Source organism: Pleurodeles waltl, chromosome 6 (genome assembly GCF_031143425.1).
Source record: "Pleurodeles waltl isolate 20211129_DDA chromosome 6, aPleWal1.hap1.20221129, whole genome shotgun sequence".
Classification (NCBI taxonomy): Eukaryota; Metazoa; Chordata; class Amphibia; order Caudata; family Salamandridae; genus Pleurodeles; species Pleurodeles waltl.
Window position 1 is genome coordinate 626356960 of NC_090445.1, and position 23627 is coordinate 626380586.

The window sequence follows — 23627 nt, forward strand, 5'->3', positions numbered from 1 at the left end:
TTTTGAGAATTTTAAAGAAAAGAAAATGAACAGTTATATTTTTTATAGGCGAAACAATTTTGCCTTTCTTGTAGTGATGACTCAACTCAAGAAGTAAGCACTTTAATGTGGAAACCTCGACCCTGGAAAGTAAAGCTTGTTGGTGATTAACACAAACAAATCAATCGTATGCTACACATCACAACTGACCTGATTCATATGAGGAGGCATGAAGTGGATGGTGAGAGTACTGTGATCTTCTTGTCTTGCACTTATTGAGACTGTAGACAAGAATCACTAGAACAACAATGCCCAGAATGATGCTGAAGGCAATAGTAAGAATAGCTTCAGAATTTTTCAGATGTGCACGCTCAACTGAAAAGCAGAAACACATTTAAAAACATGATTAACCATACTTTTCATTTGCATCACTACCTTAAAAAAAAAAAAAAAGAGTATTAATGACTTTCAAAGCCTACCATCAAACGAAAATATTCTTAGTCAGTACATTAAAAGCAGCCTCAACATCGTGGTTGATTCACAAAGGCATTTATAGCCACCAAAATGAAACGTCTATGGTACAATTTCATGTAATCTTAAATGATTCTGTGAATTGGACACAAAACATCTAACATTGGAATTCAGAGGGAATAATCATATACATGGAGTACAAATAGAAAGGACTGTGCCCTTGTACTTATAGTAATATGGACTTAGGCAAGGCATTCATTAGTATGTCCAGCAGCACTACTGGATAACTATGTCATATACTCATGAAAGCTTTTCTGTAACAACCACACAGTGTTTGAATACAGCTATGAGTAGACATTAATCAGAATGAAAAACTGTCAAACTAGTGGTTGTAGGTTTGCACATAAAACAAATATTTACCAATGCATAGCACAAACATATCTTGGTATGATCATCTTTTAGTATTAAAATGAATCACAACAAAGCAATGACCACTACATAAATAAGGCATGAGGACTTTTGGTTTAAGATATAGTTACTTCGCTTATCACAACAGTTGTAGGAAAGTCGCCTTTTATTTGAATTATTATAAGGACTATCTGACTACTTATTGGGGTGAATCCTTACAGTCAATTAAACTAAGACCATCCCCTGTAGCTAGGGCATAGAGCAGACAGGCTTAACTTAGGGCAATGTGTAAAGTATTTATGTAGGACGAAATAAGTAAGAAAGTAAAAAGATCAAACAATAAACACCCAAACCTAATTAGAAAGAAAATATTACACAAAATGGCATCACAACAACAAACATCCAAGAAAGGGAACCAGAGATATGACTTTTTAAACTTTTCAGTAGAAACATCGCCACAAAACATAAAGCACCAATGAAAGTCTGCAGAAGTAGTTGACCAGGACTAAGGTGAGATTTAAGGCCTACCGCAATGGGGCCCTAGTTGATACAACAAGTAGATTGGTCCTGGTGAAAATTCTGGAAGTCAAAACCTTCAAAAAAGTTTTAAGTCCTACTTCAGAAAGGGACATGTCACTTTTTTTTTTTAACAAAATCGGGTAAATAAATGTTTAAGTCCCAATGCAGGAAGAAACATTTTTGTAAAAGAAAAATCTTCCCTGAAATTGTAGATGCCACTGTGGAACTGACAGCCAGATACTTTAAGATGGCTGGTCAAGATGAAGATCTGGAGCTGTGGAGCTCTGGAGATTTCTTGCTAAAAATTCTCAAAGACCCAATGCAGAATGGGACATAGTCCTTTTTTCACAGGTGCTAGGAGTTTTGACCGGGATAAAAGTGAAAATCAGTCCAATGCCGTGGAACTGATAGTCGAATACTTTTTGCTACAGGTCTCCCTGGAGCTCTGGAGAAAAAGTTTTCAAAGTTTCCAAACTTTCTTGTGGCACCCAAAAACACAGGGCACATCTGAAGTGAGATCAGGGCACATTCCACTTTTACCAGTTTCGGTCTCCTTCCAATGCTGTTGTAAATTCCTTTTGAAGTGGACTGCTGCTATTTCACAGTGTGCCATAATGTGTTCTTAGACTTGGTTTAACCAATGGCTCTTTTATTTACTTTTCCCAGGAAGAAAACCAAACTTTATGGTGTTTAATTTGTAGCACACTTGTATCGATTTTATTTAAACATAGGTGGGGTGTAATTTGAGTTTTGGTATCTAATATTTTATGCTGTGAACCCTCTTTCCTTTCTTCTTTCTTTCCATTTTCTTTCCTTCGTTTTCTTGTTGCCTTCCTTTTCCATCTTTTTCTTTCTTTTCCTTCCTTCCTTCTTGTTTGTCTTTCATTGTCTTCTTTCATACTGTTTTCTTTTTTGCCATCTATTAATTTTCTTTACTTCTTCCTTTCTTTTCTTTCTTTACCTTCTTTCCTTGTTTTTCTTTTTGTCTTTTTTCCTTTTTGTTATCTTTCTCTTTCTTTCTCTTTTGCCTTCTTTTATTCCTTCGTTCCTTCTTGTTTGTCTACTTTCCTATTTTCTTTCCTTCTACTGTTCCTTTTCTTTCTTTCCTTCATTATTTTATTTCTTTTTTTTGCTTGTATTCCTTTTTCTTTCCTTCTTTCCCTTACCTATTTACCTATTTACCTCTTTACTTCTTTACTTCTTGCCTTCTTTACTTTTTTATTTTTCTTTCTTTTTACCATTCCTTCTTTCTTTCCCTCTTTATAAATGTGCTTTCTTTCCTTTGTAATTCCTTCTTTTATACTTTTAGCATTCTCTCATGTGTTCTTTTTTTTAATTCTTTTCATCTTTCTTTCTGTTTTTTTGCCTTGCTTTCATTCTGTTCTTTATACTCTTTCTTTATTTATTTTTTGTCCTCTTTCTTTCCTTCTTTTTTTTTTGCCTTCATTAGTTTTTCCTTCTTTCTCTCTTACATTTTTATTTTTTCTTTCCTTCCTCTCACGTTTTCCTTTTTTTCCCTGTTTCTACTTTTTGCCGTCTTACCTTTTCCCCTCCTTTCTTCCTTTTTACCTTCATGCCTTCCCTTTCTGCCGCCCTCTCTTCCTTCCTTTTTTGCCCCTCTTCCTTACATTTTTGTCTGCCTTCTTTCCTTTTGTGTCTGCCTTCCTTCTTTTGTCCCTACTTTCTTTACTTTCTTCTGTTCTTCTTGCCTTCATTCTCACAGGCGAAGCTAACAATCGATGCCTGACTGATAGCTTTTTTAGGTCAGTGTTAGCCAAAAACTTTCAATTTTACTAAATGTATGAACAACATAGTTACTTATAGAGGTTTTCAGTCCACTCATCTGTGATTTTGTTGTTTACATTTTGTCCTTTCACAGGGAGCAGATCCATACAGGGTAGTTCCCTCCAGTGCTGGGTGTACCATAGTAACATGCACTTTTTTGAGACCAGAAACATCGTTTTTCTATTTAGCCATTTTTTCAGATTTAATGAGGGCCCGGCAACTTCCCAAACAATGTTTTGCAAAAACCATGACAAAACAAAAATTGTCAAAAAGCTGGCAGACAATGCCAGACCTACTAGGTTTGCCAATGTTCTTTCAGTATTTTAAATCAGTTTTCCTACCTACCAAAAGGGTGATTTTGACAGGCCTTGGGAGTGAGGTTCAAGCTGCTGCTATTTTGCTACAAAGGGTAGCCATGAAGCCATGTTTTCACGGCCACTGTAATGGATGGAACAATAAGTGTTGCTGTCCACAGGTGGCATTCAACATTCCATGCCAGGAGTATATTTCTGCACTATGTTCTATGGCTTTTTAGGACAGTTAATTACACCAATCAGGTTTAAGACACTTTTAAGATGTTTAAAGGGGTGGAACAGCTTCTGCACACCTTTTAAGGAGAGGTAAGGTGCAGAGAGTTCTTTTGCCAGATATGCCAAATATAAGGGGGGGGTCATCACACAAAATATGCCCAATAGGAACACCCAGGAAGGAAAGACCAACCAAAGAAGACGAGGTCACAGACACATTTATTGATCAGTAGCTTGTATTTACATCCTTAGCGTGAAAAACAGATACACATCAGGCGTTTTCTGTCATCCCTCTCTGATTATGCAACAGTTTTCCTATTTCTGCGTGTAGGATATGCCTTGATTATCAGAAGTATTTGAAAAACTAATTTTCAGAGTTATCACACCCAGAAGGACTTGGGCGCCTCTGTATGACTGTATTATATTTTTTAGGACATTGTGTTATTATATTATTTTTAGGGTTACGTTTGCTTGCATAGTTCTCCTGATTTTCATCAGGTCTCTGACTTATAAATGCGTAAATCAAACTCTATGATTGAAAGCCTCATAGCACATCACCTACTCTCTAATTTGACATTTGGTGAACCCGTTTTTTTGATGTACGATTCGTATTCTACAATTCACTTGACCAGTCGTCTATGCGATTTGATGTGCGGATCACCAAATAGAGTGACATTGTGTTTTGGGGTACTTCCAAGCCAGTGTTTGCTGGTTGTTGTTCGATGCAGGGATGTGGAATTCCTATCGCCCAACGCCCGGGACATCTTGTTTGGGGTCAAGGGCAACAAGTTTTTATGTTTACTTTGTCCTTGGGACAAGTAGGCCCAACCCCCTGCAGCACAAACCCTTTGGCTGCCTGTTTACAGAGAGTTGAACTCTCTGCAGTTGAGGTAATGTGTTTCCAAAAGATAATGCTGTTCGAACTTGTATTTATGGTTCATTATTTGAAAGCCTTCATTATTAGGGTGCGTGCTGTAAATAAATGTTTTAAGGTCACACTTCACTACTGACGTTGGTTCCAGTACAAAAAAAAACATGTACACACATAGTTGAAAAGTTTAGGCTAAGAGCCTAAGTATAATGCTCCCAGAATGCTCTCTGATTATATGCAAATGAAGTGTCATTTAGTAAAATGTGTTGATGCATGCTAGTATTTCCCAAAAATATTTCTAATGGAAAATCAGTGTAACCATTTTCAACACGATTATGGGAAGCATGAAAATAAACAAACACTGACAAAGCCAACTGATCTGACTTATTTTTATAAGTCTTTTAGTTTCATCAATGCGTGTCTTGTTTTTTTGGCTTTTGTAACACTTTATTGTTGGAGCTACCAGGCCCTCAACATTGTAACAAACATTGGCAAAACCCCCCCAAAAAGTTTTTGAACTCTTAAAGCACACGTTGCCACCAGCGGCACAAAAAAGGCCCCGCAGCCGCCCTCCAGGGGGCCCCATCAGCACAGCACCTGCCCTGAGTGAGTCTGGAGAGGGGGCTCCTCCATGTTCTTTGCAAAGGGGCACCCTCCAGTTTCGTTACGTCACTGATTGCCACTGTAGTTCCTGACACTGAACAAAACTACTTTGTGTGGCAATATGCTCCTTGTGGAAGAGAAGAATGTGATCACTCACAGTAAAGCCAGCCGAAAGAGAGAGAAATAGAAGTTTAATAAAAACAAAATGTCTTTGTTAACACCAGACCTAATTAGGGACCAAGACCCACATGTAGGTAGCTTTTTGCATGTCGCAAACAGCGACTTTCGCTGTTTGCGACGTGCAAAAAGCACATTGCGATGCACAAGCCCAGTTTTGCGATTCAGTAACCTGGTTACTGAATCACAAAACGGGTTTGCGACTCGCAATTAGTAAGGGGTGTTCCCTTCCTAATTGCAACTCGCAGTGCAATGTAGGATTGTTTTGTGAACGCGGGCGCAAACCAATCGCAGTTTGCACCTATTTCAAATGAGTGCTAACACTTTTGCAAAAGGGAAGGGATCCCCCTGGGACCCCTTTCCCATTGTGAATGTCACTAAACATTTTTTCAGAGCAAGCAGTGGTCCTGTGGACCACTGCCTGCTCTGAAAAAATTAAACAAAAACGTTAAATTTTTCGTTTTTGTTATGCATCTCGTTTTCCTTTAAGGAAAACGGGCTGCATTACAAAAAAAACCAAAAAAAACTGCTTTATTGAAAAGCAGTCACAGACATGGTCGTCTGCTGTCTCCAGCAGGCCACCATTCGTGAGGGGGTCGCAAATTGCGACCCACCTCATGACTATTCATGATGTGGGCATTTGCGAAGCCCTGGCGAATCACAGATGGTGTCAAGGACACCATCCTACATTCGGATTTGCGACTCGCAATTTGCAGGTCACAAATCTGAACCTACCTACTTGTGGCCCCAAATTCTTAAAGAAAGTCACAAAAGTGCACCCATGGTATATGTCGTACCCCTATAAAATATTTGTGAACTGTATTTTAGCGTGGGTAAATACGATGTGTAGATTTTCTCATTTGCAAGTTCATTTTCCCTCCAACCACTTTCTTCCCAACCCTGGAAGAAGTTCTAATTCTGCCATTGTCAGGAGTATATGTCCAACCTTTCTTATTATGGGAAAATATTAGAGAGAAGCTGGTAAAAATCTTTAAAACATGCAAGTTAGTAGGTTTGCAGACTCAAAGGCATTCCAGCCCTGGAACTATTGTTTACTGCTTCCTCCAGCCCCAGTATGCAGATCTGCAGAAAGGTGGCAAAATAAGGAAATTGCTACAGTAGGGATTGAAACTCCAAGTATTCAAGCCCTACTATGGTAGTAGCCCTGGCATAATCAGAGAGGCTATTAATTGCTGCCATAATTTGTCGCCACACTACATGGCACCAAAGGGACAAGTAGATCTTTTTATAGGACAAGTAGATTTGAGAAGCAACCTGTCCCCTGGACAAGTAGATATTTTAATAAATTCCACACCCCTGTCGATGTTTGGACTACAGTGTCCAGCCCCAGAACTAATTTTAGAGCTCCGGGACTTCTTTTGTGCAAAGTTTTCATAGAGATATTAATCATCATTTAGAGCATCCAGGTCAGCCTGAATGTGCTAACAATGCTGTCAGGAATACAGTTAATATTAAATTTTATATGAATGCGGCAGCCAGTCAAAGTGCTTGGGTGAAACTCTGTAAGTATTTTTCTGTCATTGGTGTTGTTGCTGCTGCCGTGCCAGAGTCTGACTTCAACCTCCCTCTGGCCCAACCAAGCAGTAGTGCCAGAACAATTTTCAGAGTGGAGGTGCTGCCGTCAATGTCACATCCCTGAAGTCATAGAGAAAGTGAAAAATGCAAGTGCTCCACAAAGAGCAGGCATAGCAAGTGAGCCCAACCATTCAACAAGAGAGTGGTAAGGGTGTGGTATGTCGCTATTGGTGCAGTTTGGAGCACACTGTTGCAAATCTACTACTAAAGAATGGTGTGGTAGCCATTGTCATTTATATAAAGCACCTTTTCAACTGAAATAGCCACAATATTCACACTGACATGCATTTTTACTGATAAAACTGTATAGCACACAAACAGCAAAAATTTATCACTGGCACATCAACACATAGGGGGTCATTTTGATCTCGGCGGTCTATTGACAAGACCGCCGAGCTGAAGACCGCCAGTGGTGGCGGTTTTCCGCTCGGCGTATTATGACTGCTGGCAGCCCTCCGTCCTTTTCCGGACGGAGAGCCGCCAGCAGCCATACTGCCGGGCGGTAGGGAAGTGGCGGTTGCTCCACCGCCACGTCAACAGAACACCGCCCACCGAATCACATTCTGTGATTCGGCGTGGCGGTGTTCTGTTGATGGTGTGGTGGTGGCGGAGCAGCCCCCATGGATCCTTCCCCTCCCGGAAGATCAATGGACAAGGTAAGTTGATCGTCCGTTAGGGGAGGGGGGGTGGGGGGCGAGAGGGTGTTGTGTGATGTGTGGGTGCATGCGGGGGTGTAGTGTGAATGGAAATGTGTTTGTGTCTGTCTGTATGTATGTCTGTATGGATGTGTGCGTGTATGTCTGAATGAGGGTGTGCGTGTATGACTGCGTGTGTGTCTGTTGGCATGTTTGTTCGTGTGTGTGCGGGAATGTGTGTTGGTGGTGCCTGCATGCTTGTCGGATGTGTGTCTGTGTTGCGATGTCGGGGGTAGGGTTGGGGAGGGGGGTCCTGCCACCATTGGGGGTGGCAGGGGGGTGGGGGATGTCGGGGACGGACTCGGGGGAGGGGGCGGGGGGTGGCGGAGACCCCGATCAGTGCCAGAGAAGGGATTCCCTGGCACTGATAGTGCTTACCGCCATGGATTTCATGGTGGTTCAAAACCCCATGATATCCATGGCGGTAAGCCGGGTCATGATACTTCCGACGGTCCTGTGACAGCCGCCGGGCTGGAGACCCAAGTCTCCAGCCCAGCGGTCATCTCCGCCATGGCGGTCTGATCGGAGAAGTGGCGGATGACCATGGCGGCAACCGCCATGGTCATAATTCCAAATTGTTTACCGCCAGCCTGTTGGCGGTAAAAGCACCACTTCTCCGTCAACCGCCAGGGTAATAATGACCCCCATAGTGTCTTAATTTTCTATTAAAAGTTTCCATCACACTTCAGAATTACATTAAAAAAATGCTTATTTTCTGCTTTCCTAACTGGGGATGTATTTTGAAATATTTGTACTGTTTATTTACAGGTATTTACTTTTATTGCGTGTTGTTAAAAAACTGACATCCTATATAGCCTTTTCTTTCGCTGTTCACTTTATAAAACCCTCAAACTTAGGTGACAGAGAAAGAAGAGCTTCATGTTAAATGAATAAACAGCATTTTTTCAGAAGACACAGCGTGATATTTGACCTGTCTTTGAACAAACAGCAAATGTACAAATGTAAAAACAAAATAAAAAGGCATCTTTATTGCTCATTCACCTTCTGAACTCCAGAAAGGTTAATTTGGGGTGCTTAAGTAGCCCAGGCAACCCTACGACAACTCTACCACCCTGCTTGACAACATCGTCAACCTCGGCCTCAAGCAGCTCATCACGACACCCACCCACTCCGCAGGAGACATTTTCTCCGCCAGCAAACATGTCTCCTTCAGCCACACCCCGAACTCCACTGGACTGACCACAGCTGCATCCATTTCTCCTACTCCTTTGAGAAACCCACAACACACCAGAACCCGCAACGGATTCCCCACCGCAGATGGAACAAGGTCACCGAAGACCAACTGAGCACTACCCTCTCCCAGAACCCACCTATCGACACCACCGACACTGACACAGCAGCCCGTAACCTCAGGCAATTGATCGATGACTGTGCCAACACTCTCGCCCCGATCAAGAAAACTTCTAACAGACTTACCGACAGAAAGGCCTTCTGGTTCATCCCCGACCTCCAAGAATCCAAGCAAACATGGTGAAGACTTGAAAATAAGTGATGCCAAGCTCAGGCACCGGACAACCACACAGCCTTCAAGAACACCATCCGCAGACACCACCAACTCATCCGAACCACACAGCCTTCAAAGAACACATCGACAACAACGCACACCGCTACAGGGAGCTCTTCAACATCGTGAAGGAGCTCTCCAACCCTGGTTCCAATGTCAACGCCATCCGCCATCACAAGCCCCCTACGACTCCCTAGTCACCTTCTTCTACCGCAAGATCGCAGACATCCATGACAGCTTCCATACTCAGACCCCCGGTCAACCACCGACACCACAGACTCACCACCCACTAGCCTCCTGCTCTCCTGGTCTCATGTCAACGACAACAACACCATCAAAATCAAGAACACCATCCACTCCAGCTCCCCATCCGACCCCTACCCATACCACATCTTCAACAAGGCCAGCTCTGTCATTGCACCCCAACTCCCGAAGATCATCAACAGTTCCTTCGAGACCGCCACGTTCCTGGAGAGCTGGATACACGCCAAGATCAACGCCTTCCTCAGGAACCCCAAGGGCCTCAAGAACATCTGGCCCATCTCCCTGCTCCCCTTTCCAGCAAAAGTCCTAGAGAAAATTGTCAACTAACAACTGACCCATTTCCTCTAGGAGAACAACACTCTGGACCCATCCCAATCCCGATTCCGTAGCAACCACAGCACCGAAACCACCCTCATTGCTGCCACCGATGATATCAGGACCATACTAGACAACGGTGAAGATGCGGCCCTCATCCTCCTGGACCTCTAAGCCACGTTCGACACTGTCTGCCACCACACCCTACGCACACGCCTCAACGATGCAGGAATCCACAACAGAGCTCTGGACTGGATCACCTCCTTCCTCACCGGCAGAACCCAGAGAGTCTGCCTCCCTCCATTCTGCTCTGAAGCCACCAAAATCATCTGCGACATACCCCAGGGATAGTCCCTCAGCCTGACCCTCTTTAACATTTGCATGGTTTCGCTTGCTAACATCGCCCGATCTCACAACCTCAACATCATCTCATACGACCATGACACCCAGCTGATCCTCTTCCTCACCAAGGACCCCGCCATCGCCAAGACCAACCTCCATGAAGGAATGAAGGCCTCCGCCAAATGGATGAAGAACAGCTGCCTGAAAATGAATTCTGAAAAGACTGAGGTCCTCATCTTCGGCTCCACCCCCTCCACATGGGATGACTCCTGGTGGCCTGCCACACTGGGAACCGCACCGACCCCCACCGACCATGCACGCAACCTGGGATTCATCCTGGACTCATCACTATCAATGACCCAACAAGTCAACGCCATCTCCTCCTCCTGTTTCAACACCCTCTGCATGTTTCGGAAGATCTACAAATGGATCCCCACTGAAACCAGAAGGACCGTCACCCAAGCCCTCGTAAGCAGCAAATTGGACTACGGCAGTGCCCTCTACATAGGAACCATGGCCAAGCTCCAGAAAAGACTGCAACGCCTACAGAACACCTCCGCACGCCTCATCCTGGACATCCCCCGCCACCGCCACATCACAGCCCATCTGAGAGACCTACTCTGTCTCCCCATCAACAAGAGAATCACACTCAAACTCCTCACCCACGCTCACAAGGAACTGCACAACACCGTATGAGAATACCTCAACAGACATCTCTCCTTCTACACCCCGATCCGACAGCTTTGCTCCGCCGACCTTGACCTCGCCACTGTCCCACGCATCCACAGAACGACCGCCGGTGGAAGATCGTTCTCCCACCTCGTCGCCAAGACATGGAACATTCTTCCCACCCACATGCATCTGACACTAGACCTACTTACCTTCAGGAGACATCTCAAAACATGGCTGTCCGAGCAGTAGCAGCCCCCCTCCCCTCAGCGCCTTGAGACCCTCACAGGCGAGTAGTGCACTTTACAAATACTCTGATTGATTGACTGATTGCCCTCAGGTGTTGGAGTATGTGCCCCTACCCCCTCCCTCCTGCCCTCCAAGGTCAATTGAGCTGCCCCTCCTACTTGCCTTACATGGTCTGTTGTGCTGCTATTTTCCCTCCTGTCTGCTCTGTGTAGTAAGCTTGTGGCTCCCTGTCCATTCCCCTGCCCTTCATTGTCTAAGTCTGTGCCTGTACTCCCTTCCTCATGCTCTTCACAATCCTTTGTGCTGCTAGTTTTGCTAGGCATGCATTGTCTGTTGTGCTGCCATATGTTTCTCCCACCTGCCCTATGTGGTCAGCTTGTTGCTACTGCTCCTGTCACCCCTCTCCCCTGCCATCTGTTTCTGTTGTTGAGCCCATGCCCCTTTCCCTTCTTTCCTGCAATCTGTGGTCTGCTGGCATCCCTTTGCCCCCTCTCTCCTACTCTACATTGTCTGGCGTGCCACCACTGCCCCTCCTGCCTGCCCTGTGTGGTCAGCTTGCTTTCTTTGCCTCCTCCCCCTGCCCTGCTTCTCCTGTGTACATGCCCCTTCCATCTCACTTTTGCCCTCCATGGAATTCCATGGCCCGTCTTCTGTTAAATTGGACCTCTATGAGTTCAGCTCTGATCAAATTGCACTGCCCCCAAAAATAAGAAACATCTTGCCATTAAGGCTCTTTGCCTTTGCTACCGAGCTTTTAGGAAGACAGGGACCAGCTACTTGCACCCACTCATCAGGTCCTACTCCCCTGCGAGGTGCTAGAGGTCGTCTGGGACGTTGTTGGCTCAACTACCCAGAGTTAAGAAGGCTGATATTAGGGACAGATCCTTCATTTTTTTGGCACCCAAGTTATGGAGCTCTCTTTCTCTCTGTCTAAGGCAATCAGAGTCAGAGGCTCTGTTCCGGAAACATCTGAAGACATGTTTTTTAGATAGGCTGTTACTTTTGTCTACCCTTCAGTAAACTGTCCTTGAGAGTTTCTGACTATGCAGCGCTGGGACACGTCTTTGAAGTAACTATTGCACTTTAGAAATTATATTATTATTATTATTGCAGTCCATTGTGTTGCCATTGCCCTCAAGCCTGCCTGGTGTGGTCCACTGTCCTGCCATTACGGGTGAGGGCATTGGGGACCAAAACACAGTTTCCATATGTGTTAGAAATAATGATCTTTGGTTGGCAGTCAGGTTACCCCCTGTCCAAGCAAGGACCCTCACTCTAGTCAGGGTAAAAGAAAATTACCCTCAGCTAACACCTGCTTACCCCCTTGGTAGCTTGGCACGGGCAGTAGGCTTAACTTCAGAGTGCTAGGTGTAAAGTATTTGTACCAACACACACAGTAACTTAATCAAAACACTACAAAATGACACAACACAGGTTTAGAAAAATAGGAAATATTTATCTAAACAAAACAAGACCAAAATGACAAAAATACACAATACACAAGTCAGGTTTTCACTAAAAATGCAAAAAGAGCCTGCATGTAATTTTAAACACACACTAATGCTGTTAGCGTGAAAATGTACCTTGGGCACATAAAAAATAACCCCGCACGGGCGAGTGTGCTTGCGATGCGTCAATATCACTCACGAGCGAGACCTTACATCATTTCTCCTTTAGTCGGATTGGTGTGCATCGTTTCTTCTCTCCACAGGACAGCGATGCGTAGATCCGGTCAGCACTTGTGGGTCCGGGCAGGCCTTGCATGGTTTTTACATGCCCAGCGGTGTTTGTATCTGAAATCCAGCTGTACGATGATCCGAAAACCACACTGAGCGGGTTGCAATCTCACCAGCCTCAGTCAACGATGCTGTGCGTAGTTTCTCCAGCCACAGGCATCGATCTTTGGGGCGCACTGCAGGTGAGTGTCGATTTTCAGCCGCGAAGCCGGCAGCACGTCGATTTTTCAGCCGTAGATCGGAGTTGCGTCGATCTCTTCCCCGCACGACGGTCGGCGCGTGGATTTCTTACTCTTGGGCTGCCAGTCTCTCCTTTCAGGGTCCTAGGAACTGGATGGGCACCACTTGGCAGAGTAGGAGTCTTTCCTGAGACTCCAGGGACTGGCAGAGAGAAGTCTTTTGCTGTCCCTGAGACTTCACACAACAGGAGACAAGGTCTAAATCAAGCCCTTGGAGAATTCTTCACAAGAAGGAAGGCAACACAAAGTCCAATCTTTGTCCTCTAGCACAGGCAGAAGCAGCAACTGCAGGATAGCTCCACAAAGCACAGTCACAGGCAGGGCAGCTCTTCTTCCTCAGCTCTCCAGCTCTTCTCCAGGCAGAGGTTCCTCTTAGTTTCCAGAAGTGTTCTAAAGTCTGTAGTTTTGGGTGCCCTACTTATACCCATTTTCTCCTTTGAAGTAGGCTTACTTCAAAGCAAAGTTTCTCAATTGTGAAATCCTGCTTTGCCCAGGCCAGGCCCCAGACACTCACCAGGGGGTTGGAGACTGCGTTGTGTGAGAGCAGGCACAGCCCTTTCAGGTGTGATTAACCCCTTTCCTCCTACCACGGATGGCTCATCAGGAAATGCAGACTACATCCCAGCTCCCTTTGTGTCACTGTCTAGTGAGAGATGCACCCAGCCCAACTGTCAAACTGACCCAGACAGGGAATCCACAAACAGGCCGAGTCACAGAAATGGTTTAAGCAAGAAAGTGCTCACTTTCTAAAAGTGGCATTTCCAAACACACAATCTTAAAATCAACTTTACTAAAAGATGTATTTTTAAATTGTGAGCTCAGAGACCCCAAACTCCAGGTCTATCCGCTCCCAAAGGGAATCTACACTTTAAAGATATTTAAAGGTAACCCCCATGTTAACCTATGAGAGGGACAGGCCTTGCAACAGTGAAAAACGATTTTAGCAATATTTCACTGTCAGGGCATATCAAACACATTACTATATGTCCTACCTTAACCATACACTGCACCCTACCCTTGGGGCAACCTAGGGCCTACCTTAGGGGTGTCTGACATGTAAGAAAAGGGAAGGTTTAGGCCTGGCAAGTGGGTACATTTGCCAAGTCGAATTTACAGTTAAAACTGCACACACTGCAGTGGCAGGTCTGAGACATGATTACAGAGCTACTTAAGTGGGTGGCACAACCAGTGCTGCAGGCCCACTAGTAGCATTTTATTTACAGGCCCTGGGCACCTCTAGTGCACTATACTAGGGACTTACTAGTAAATCAAATATGCCAATCATGGATAAGCCAATTACATACACATTTTGTACAGTAGCACCTGTCCTTTAGCACTGGATAGCAGTGGTAAAGTGCCCAGAGTAACAAAAACAGCAAAAACAGTGTCCAGCACACATCAACAACCTAGGAAACAGAGGCAAAAAGTTAAGGGAGACCACGCCAAAGATGAAAAGTGTAACAATATGCATTTTCCATAGGAATATTCATAGTGACACAGCCGATACAGCTGGATGGATAGACACCAAATTTGGCAAAAAACTACATCTTTACACAGAAAACGTGCTTTTTGTGATTTGCTGTAAATCTGTACAGTAGGTTTGTAAAAATGTAGGTGGAAATGTATAGATATAGTGATAGCTGGGCTGAAATGCAAAACTTCAAGCCTTCTGATTGGCTTAGGGGGCTCTTTTGCAGCAATAAATCTGAAAGACTGGCTGTAACACGAACAGACATGTTGTGGCAGCCATTACAGGACTTGTCCCTATCCAGAACATGTCTTAAGAATATCATATAATGGGGCAAGGTACAGGTACCCTAATCCCGTGGTGCTTTTGTGGCGGTCCCAGAGGAACTCCCATGGCCCTCAAATATTAAAAACAACTGTGGGTGTAGCCGTGAACTCACAAGACTCTCAAGTGAGTCAAGAGGAACTCCCAAGTGATGGGAAAATAAATTACAAATAAATAAAATGTAGAGTGGGTGTCTGTGGGGGACGTGTGCAAGTGGGGGAGTTGGGTGCTGGACCTGACCAGGCTCTGTGCCCAACCCCACACCACATGCAACCACAGCTGTGCAAGGTGGGGGTTTGGTCACCAAAAGAAGGGGTGGGTGCTGTGCCAGGACCTGTGTCCAACTTCATGCTCCGCACAGCCACAGAATGTGCGTGCTAGGAGGTTGGCTACCCGCAGGGTCTGTATGGTATTAGTTCTTAGTTTATATTAAAAAACCCTAGATCCACTTTAAAAAAAACAAAGGTTAAAGTGAGGATTTACTTAGGTAAAAATTTAAGTTAAAATGTAACTCACAAGGCACTAAAATTCACCAGTTATAGTTACTTGAGCTAACTAAAACTTGTGCTCCCACCACGCTCTGCTTAAGACCTCACAGACTGCATCACTCTTGACATGTTCAATAACATCATTGATGACATCACTGGTAATATCTCAACTACAACACTGGGCTTGATTGGGGCACAATTTCTAGTTAGTTCAATATACTATAACTGGTGAGTAATTGTTTTTTTTTGTTCAAAATGCTATGTTTTAACTGATATTTTCACCTAACTACAAAAGTCATTTTAAAGCACAGAGACACAGGCAGATAGTTGCAGCTCTGTAGTTAAGTTGACACCTCTTCACTCCACTGGAATTCAAAGAGCATGTCAGATTTAGTGCAGATCCGTTTATTGGTCCAAAAGTTAAGGGGGCATAACTCATTTTTTTCACTCATCAGCAAAATCAGAGTTTAATCCACCTGATCCTTCTGAAACCGCTGAGCGAGTATTAACAAAACATTTATGGTATGGCATCCTTTCTGTAATAGTTTGGTGAAATTCCATTCATCCGTATTGGAGAACACAAAGGTAGTTTACTGAATTTGACAAACTTGCTATTGTTTGTTTTCTCATGGATCATAGACAATAGCATCACAGTGCACATGCGCAATACAGTGAATCTGCAACTGGACACTCACAACGCTTTTCCTTTAAATGATCGAAAACGTTTAGAAGAAAAAACAAGAAACTGATGAGTAAAAAGAAGCAGCACAGTGGCAGAGCCTGCTGCACTATTCATTGGTGGGCAGGCAAGTGAGTAAGCAGGCTGAGGAGCCAGTTAGCTACCTCGCATTTCTCTGCTGTAAATCCACAGAGGTGGGGTCGCCTGGCTCAAGCTTTTCTGCGGCAATAGCAGTTTGTAGCCTCGGAAGAGCGGGTGGGATGGCACGGCTCTTGCTCCCTGTTTGTGCCCACTGAGGCAGGTTCATCTGTCACATTTTTCACAGTTCCATTTAATTTAACCTTTCCTTTTTTGTGGTAGCAGCACAAACCTTCCGCATCCCTCAGGTGCCAATAACCTCACAGTTTTATATTAACACCGGATTATCTAGCTCAGAAATTGTAACAGCAGACACACTTTGAGAAATGACCGTGCTTAACTGTAAACACTCACCCGTAAGCGCAGTTGTGTAAGCCCCAGTGGAGTTCACCTCAGTTCCTTCTGAAGTATTAATAGGTTTTGTATAGTACACATGTGTTGTCGGTATTTCAGTAATCTCTGACGTATTTGTAAAGGCGAAGGTCTCATGAGCTGTCCCTGTGGTAGAAGGCAAAGTATCTGTTGTTTTTCCACTCGCTAATCCCGACGAATTAACTGAGCTATTGTCAGATGTTACCGCGCTGGTTACTGTAAAGGGATGTATTGTGGTTCCCGCCAGCCCACTGACACTTGCCGCAGATGACACCTCTGAGCGATTGTTCCTGTTGGTACTTGAATTGTAATCTAGTGTGGAAGCTGTGGGCATCCATGTGGGGGCTGGAGATTCAAGTAACTCGTTAGGAGTGATTGTGCCATTAATTACAGCCAAATGTCGTTCGGGTGCTCTTGTGGTTGCACTTTCATTTGCTAGTGGAAATGCTCCAAGTGCATCTGTCGTCTTTACAACAAACAAGGTAATAGCACATGGAAGTACCAGAAGATTCAAAAAATGATTTTCTCCATAGGTCATTTTGCCTTATAAAACGTTTTCACCAATTTAAAGTTCCTTGTTGATTCAGACCTGCAAAGAAGAAGGAAACAACAAAGTTAAACGTAAAACCTAGCCTACACAATTGACAAAGTGCTGTGTGGTAGCATAATGGTAAATTAGCTTTGGTTTATGATTACAGAGGCATTTTATTTTTCTAAACAGTCCTAAATTCACTCAGGATGGTGGTAGACCAATGCCTTATTTTGAGTTTAAAACATTAAAGAGAATATTTAGTTTTTTATGTCCGGCTCGGCAGTGAAGCAGTCTTAGAGACGCGTTGTTTTCAATTCTTTAACATATACACAAAGTGGGCTTTAGCTTTACCTGGGGAAGTAATATTTTCCCATCTCCTGCTATTGACAATTTGGTATTGAATTCCCCCTTCCAAAAGGTTCATCCATGGGAAAGCATCAGGGATTATTTTACATCTGTAAAGTTGACTCAATTGCCACAGTCATTTCCTTATCTTCTATATGCATTCTTGTTTTTGCTATTGTTGTCACAAAACTGGAAAAGCCATTAGGTCAGGCTTAAATTTAATACATATAATTTATGTATGCAGTACATTTAAACATAATTTGAAGCATTTACGTGTTAAAGCAAGACCTCCCACCAAAGAACCCTGGATTCTGCAGCTGATAACAACTAAACTTATAACGCTGTCTCTGAAACTCCGTATTTACAGAATGTAGACCTTCAGACAACATGTAGCCACCACATACCAGTGGCTTCAAACACATGACGATTTGCTTGTGGAGCTGACAGTCAGAAAATGGTAATTTGCTTGGAAGAACAAAGTTATCTGAGTATGTGGAATAGCATGCAGACAAACTGAGCCCAGCATTAAAGCAACTTCCACATTCATCCCAGTAGAACGATACACTGATGCGCCATCGAGGAACTGCTTGTTGCAATGTAACTGAAGGTGACCTATCACACCCATAGCACGTATCAGCATGTGAGACCCTGAATGACAAGGTACAGCTATCATCCTAGCTGCCCTACCCCTTCTGCATTTGTAGGGTTGCCACCATAATGCATACTATTCACAGTTAGTATCTGTGTTGTAAATGGAGATCTTACAGCTTTATCAGCGTACCTCTTGCCACCATTATTTGCCGTGCCACTCTTCGGTATACACGATGCTGAGATGTCCATAATCAGGGTGTACATTTTTTTTTATATCTTGACATTGGGCCATATCAGAGATATTTATACACCTGCATAATAAACATGTATTATTTTTGTTTGTATTTCTTACAGTCAAAAATGGTGCCAGTGGACCCACTTTAACACTAGCCCTTTCTTTATGTTTTACACTTCAAATGGTTTGGTCTCACATGTGTGGCTATGTGATCAAGGCAGATCCCCTGCCAAAAAGTGTCATACTGTTTGCAAATTGAACTATTTCTCTGCGAGTTGGAGCCACGAGTGAGTTGGGGTTTTCCTGTACTGACTGTATTCTCCAACCCCACATTTTGCGGTCAGGTGTGGAGCACTGTGGATTTGGATATATATATATATATATATATATAGTTTACTGAAAAAATGCTATAGGGACGTTATAGTTAGGAAATAGAATTACAAAAACTTTAGAAATTCACAGAAGAAAACAAAGGTTACATGGACGTTGGAGTTAGGCTCACATTTCACTTGTACAAAAACACTCAAGTTGGTTGTGTGAGTGCTTGTATAGGTCTGGGAATGGGTATGTGAGTGGTTTGGTGGGTGTGTGAGTGGGATGAATGAGGGGTTGTGTAGGGGTGTGAGTGGGTGTTTGAGTGCCTCTGTGGATGAGGTCATCAGTGAGGTCATTTGAGATGTCATCAGTGATGTCAGTAGTGATGTCACTGACCATGTCATGAGTAATGTAATTTGTGAGGTCATAAACAGTGCATTGCGGGGGCGTAAGTTATAGTTAGCTCAGGTAACTATAGCTGCTGAATTTCACAGTTTATTTATTGTTTTGCTGCAAATTCAACAAGGAAATGTTGGCAGGCCACCTTGGGACTCAACTTTAGCCAAGTCCCATAAAAAAAATAAAAAACAAAAAAAGGGTCCAGGGTAGGGACACACTGACCCCTTAGCTCTGGTGCTGGGGTCCCAAAAATACCCCCCAGGGCATAAAAGTACTTTTTTTTAAAAATGTTTGCCGGAAATTCATAATGGTCTACCGCTATTGTTTTCATAAAGACTCGGGGAGGGCCAGGGTCCTATAAACAATAAAGGAGGGGCATTTTTATGCCCTGTGGACCACCACCTCCCAAGTGCTGATCAATATAATGTTGCAGGCAGGCTTTCTGGGCCCGCCCGTGCCCTGGGGACCGCCACATCCCCAGGGAAAATCATTAATTTAATGCTGGGGGCCCATGCAGTCCCCTCCCCCCACAGCCCCAGGGACTGCCACCTTCCAGTGCTTAAATGAAACAGTGGGGGGCTGCAACCAGCGAACCCTGGGGACCACCATCTCCAAAGGGCTGGTTCATTTAAATATAGGGGGAGGGTCCTGCAGAACTCCCCTGAGCGCTAGGGACTGCCACCTCCCCAGAGCTACTATTGTATCATATGTGGGGGCAGCGCAGCCCCCCGCAGCCTCAGGGACTGCCTTCTCCCTGGGACAATTAATTTCACATTAAGGGGGTGCTGCACGACCCCCTGCAGCCCTCGGGATGCCAAACCATGGGGCTATTCATTTCACATTAAGGGGCAGTAGGTGGCTACATTGCCCCCCCCCCATATTCCTGGGGGCAGCCACCTCCCCAAGGCTGAAAAAAAGATAATGAATGGGCTCCATTGTGAACCTCTGGCCCGGGGGAACACTACCTCTCTGGGGCAGAGTTTAGTGTTGGAGGGGGGTTAATAATAGCCCTAGGGACTGCCAAACCTCAGGGCTGTCTCCTGTTATGTCCTGCGGTGCCCACCCCCTGGGACATAGCTATTTGCTATGACTTGGCAGGAGCTGTCATGTCACAGCAAACACTCCAGTTCCAGCAAGCGAGAGCTATAGCTCTCACTTGCTGGAAGTGGAGGTTTCCTCTGTTTCCCTGTCCACAGAGATGCAGGCAGGAAAACAGAGAAACTATGGCTCTCACAGACAGGGAGCTGTATGTTCACCAGCTCCCTTTCTGTGACAGCAATGCAGGTTACCAAGGCGTGAGTTATAGGTACCTTAGGCCACAAGGTATAGTAACTTGAAATAACTAACTATAACTGCTGAATTTTTCTGGATTTGGGTGAGTAAATTCAGAACCTAACTATAACGTCCCTGTAGCCCTGTTTTTTTTAAAGTAAATATATATAATTACAAAAATATATATATGTGTTTGTGTGTTTTATAGGCATATATTTATATATATATATATATATATATATAGATCCTAATCCAAAATTGCTCCATACAGGGCCACAGACCCTCCAGGGCGGCCGCGGTAAAGGGCGAAGCATCCCAGTATTAATTGTAACAGAAAGCCGAAGCACCAATCCACAGTAAAATCAAGCGTTTTATTTCCACTTCAGTGCAGCAGAAATTGTGAGTTCTCAATCCTGACGCGTTTCGGCTATTAGCCGAAACGCGTCAGGATTGAGAACTCACAATTTCTGCTGCACTGAAGTGGAAATAAAACGCTTGATTTTACTGTGGATTGGTGCTTCGGCTTTCTGTTACAATATATATATAGATATACATATATATATATATATATATATATATATATATATATATATATATATATATAGTATTAAATATAAGTGGAATATATTTCATTTAAATTATATTAAATTTCTATCTATTTACGCTAAATAATTGACATTTTGTTCAATTTTTGGACTATAGTAGTGTCAACAATATGTTTTTCCAATATTTTGTACTTATCATTATAAGTATAGGAGCACGATATTGTGGTAAACAATTTCTTAACACAATATTTTGTTGACTATGATATTGTGTCAGTGACCCTACAATTTGCAACATGTGCATTTTGTGTGTAAATTTCCCCTTGAAAGAACAGTATAAATCCAGGCAAGTAAAAGTATCTACAGATGGCGCTGGCAGCATGCTGTACAAAGTCATGCGCACATTAGCAGATATATTTGACTGAACGTATATAACCTGACAGTAAACTACATGAGAACTCTCTCCTTTCATAAGATCATATATTTTAGAACTTTAGTTGAGATGCTGGGATCACCTTAACCCCTTCTCTGCCAGGCCTTTTCCCCCTCCTGTGCCAGGCCTTTTTTTGGCTATTTGGGGCAGTTCGCGCTTAGGCCCTCATAACTTTTAGTCCACATAAGCTAGCCAAGCCAAATTTGCGTCCTTTTTTCCAACATCCAAGGGATTCTAGAGGTACCCAGACTTTGTGGGTTCCCCTGAAGGAGGCCAAGAAATTAACCAAAATACAGTGAAAATTTCTTTTTTTTAAAAAAAAAATGGGAAAATGTAGCTGCAGAAGAAGGCTTGTGGTTTTTTCCCTGAAAATGGCATCAACAAAGGGTTTGCAGTGCTAAAATCACCATCTTCCCTGCTTTCAGGAACAGGCAGACTTGAATCAGAAAACCCAATTTTTCAACAACAATTTGGCATTTTACTGGGACATACCCCATTTTTACAATTGTTTGTGCTTTCAGCCTCCTTCCAGTCAGTGACAGAAATGGGCATGAAACCAATGCTGGATCCCATAAACCTAAACATTTCTAAAAAGTAGACAAAATTCTGAATACAGCAAGGGGTCATTTGTGTAGATCCTACAAGGGTTTCCTACAGAAAATAACAACTGAAAAAGAAAAATATTGAAATTGAGGTGAAAAAAACAGAAATTTTTCTATATGTTTTACTCTGTAACTTTTTCCTGCAATGTCAGATTTTCGAAAGCAATATACCGTTACGTCTGCTGGACTCCTCTGGTTGAGAGGATATATAGGGCTTGTAGGTTCATCAAAAACCCTAGGTACCCAGAGCCAATAAATGAGCTGCACCCTGCAGTGCGTTTTCATTCTATACCGGGTATACAGCAATTCATTTGCTGAAATATAAAGAGTGAACAATAGCTATCAAGAAAACCTTTGTATTTCCAAAATGGGCACAAGATAAGGTGTTGAGGAGCAGTGGTTTATTTGCACATCTCCGAATTCCGGGGTGACCATACTAGCATGTGAATTACAGGGCATTTCTCAAATAGACGTCTTTTTTACACACTCTTATATTTGGAAGGAAAAAATGTAGGGAAAGACAAGGGGCAATAACACTTGTTTTGCTATTCTATGTTCCCCCAAGTCTCCCGATAAAAATGATACCTCACTTGTGTGGGTAGGTGTTGGACTTTTGCTTATGCAGGGTCATCCCCAGACTTTTTTGCCTCCTGCCTCCTATATTTTTCTGACATGTTGCTGTTGGCTTTTCAACTCTGAGCACTTTACCACTGCTAACCAGTGCTAAAGTGCATATGCTCTCCTGTTTAAATTGTATGTAAGTGGTTTATCCATGATTGGCATATTTGATTTACTAGTAAGTCCCTAGTAAGGTGCACTAGAGGTGCCAGGGCCTGTAAATCAAATGCTACTAGTGGGCCTGCAGCACTGGTTGTGCCACCCACATAAGTAGCTCTGTAATCATGTCTCAGACCTGCCACTGCAGTGTCTGTGTGTGTATTCTTACACTGTAAATTCGACTTGGCAAGTGTACCCACTTGCCAGGCCTAAACCTTCCCTTTCCTTACATGTAAGGCACCCCTAAGGTAGGCCCTAGGTAGCCCCAAGGGCAGGGTGCAGTGTATGGATAAGGTAGGACATATAGTAATGTGGTTTATATGTCCTGACAGTGAAATACTGCCAATTTCGTTTTCACTGTTGCAAGGTCTGTCTCTCTCTCATAGGATAATATGGGGGCTACCTTTAAATATGATTAAAGTGTAGATTCCCCTAGAGAGTAGATGGACATGTGGAGTTTGGGATCCCTGAACTCACAATTTAAAAATACATCTTTTAGTAAAGTTGATTTTAAGATTGTGAGGTTGGAAATGCCACTTTTAGAAAGTGAGCATTTTCTTGCTTAAACCATTCTGTGACTCTGTGACTCTGCCTTGTTTGTGGATTCCCTGTCTGGGTCAGTTTGACAGTTGGGTTGTTTTTCACCTCACACCAGACAGTGACACAAAGGGAGCTGGGGGGTGATCTGCATTTCCTGATTAGCCATCTCTGCTAGGAGGGAGGGGTGGAGTGGTCACTCTCATCTGAAAGGACTGTGCCTGCCTCTGACAATGCTGTCTCCAGCCCCCTGGTGTGTGTCTGAGGCCTTGCCTGGGCAAGGCAGGATTTCACAAGAAGGTGTGAGTCCCCTTTGAAGGAAGGTGACTTCAAAGACTAAAATGGGTATAAGAAGGGCACCCAAACTTACAAACTTTAGAAACACTTCTGGAATCAAGGGGAACCTCTGCCTGGAGAAGAGCTGATCGCTGAGGAACAAGTGCTGCCCTGCCTGTGACTGTGCTTTGTGGAGCTTTCCTGCAGTGCTGCTTCTGCCTGAGTAAGAGGGCAAAGACTGGACTTTGTGTGCCTTCCATCTTGAAGAAGAAATCTCCAAGGGCTTGATGTAGAGCTTGCCTCCTGTTGTTGAAGTCTCAGGGATAGCAAAA

The 23627-nt window shown here is 43.7% G+C and overlaps 1 protein-coding gene across 2 annotated transcripts in view; it reads right to left on the bottom strand.

Moving 5' to 3' along the window:
- LOC138300080 (uncharacterized) overlaps positions 1 to 23627 on the bottom strand; it is a 117040-nt gene that overhangs the window by 23561 nt on the left and 69852 nt on the right. For both annotated transcript variants that reach the window (XM_069238958.1, XM_069238957.1), the window contains exons 2-3: positions 16422 to 17028; positions 190 to 354 (exon numbers count right to left, since the gene is read on the bottom strand). In XM_069238958.1, coding sequence (XP_069095059.1) covers positions 190 to 354; positions 16422 to 16977 — 721 coding nt within the window. In that variant the 5' untranslated portion in view covers positions 16978 to 17028. The remainder of the gene's footprint in view (positions 1 to 189; positions 355 to 16421; positions 17029 to 23627) is intronic.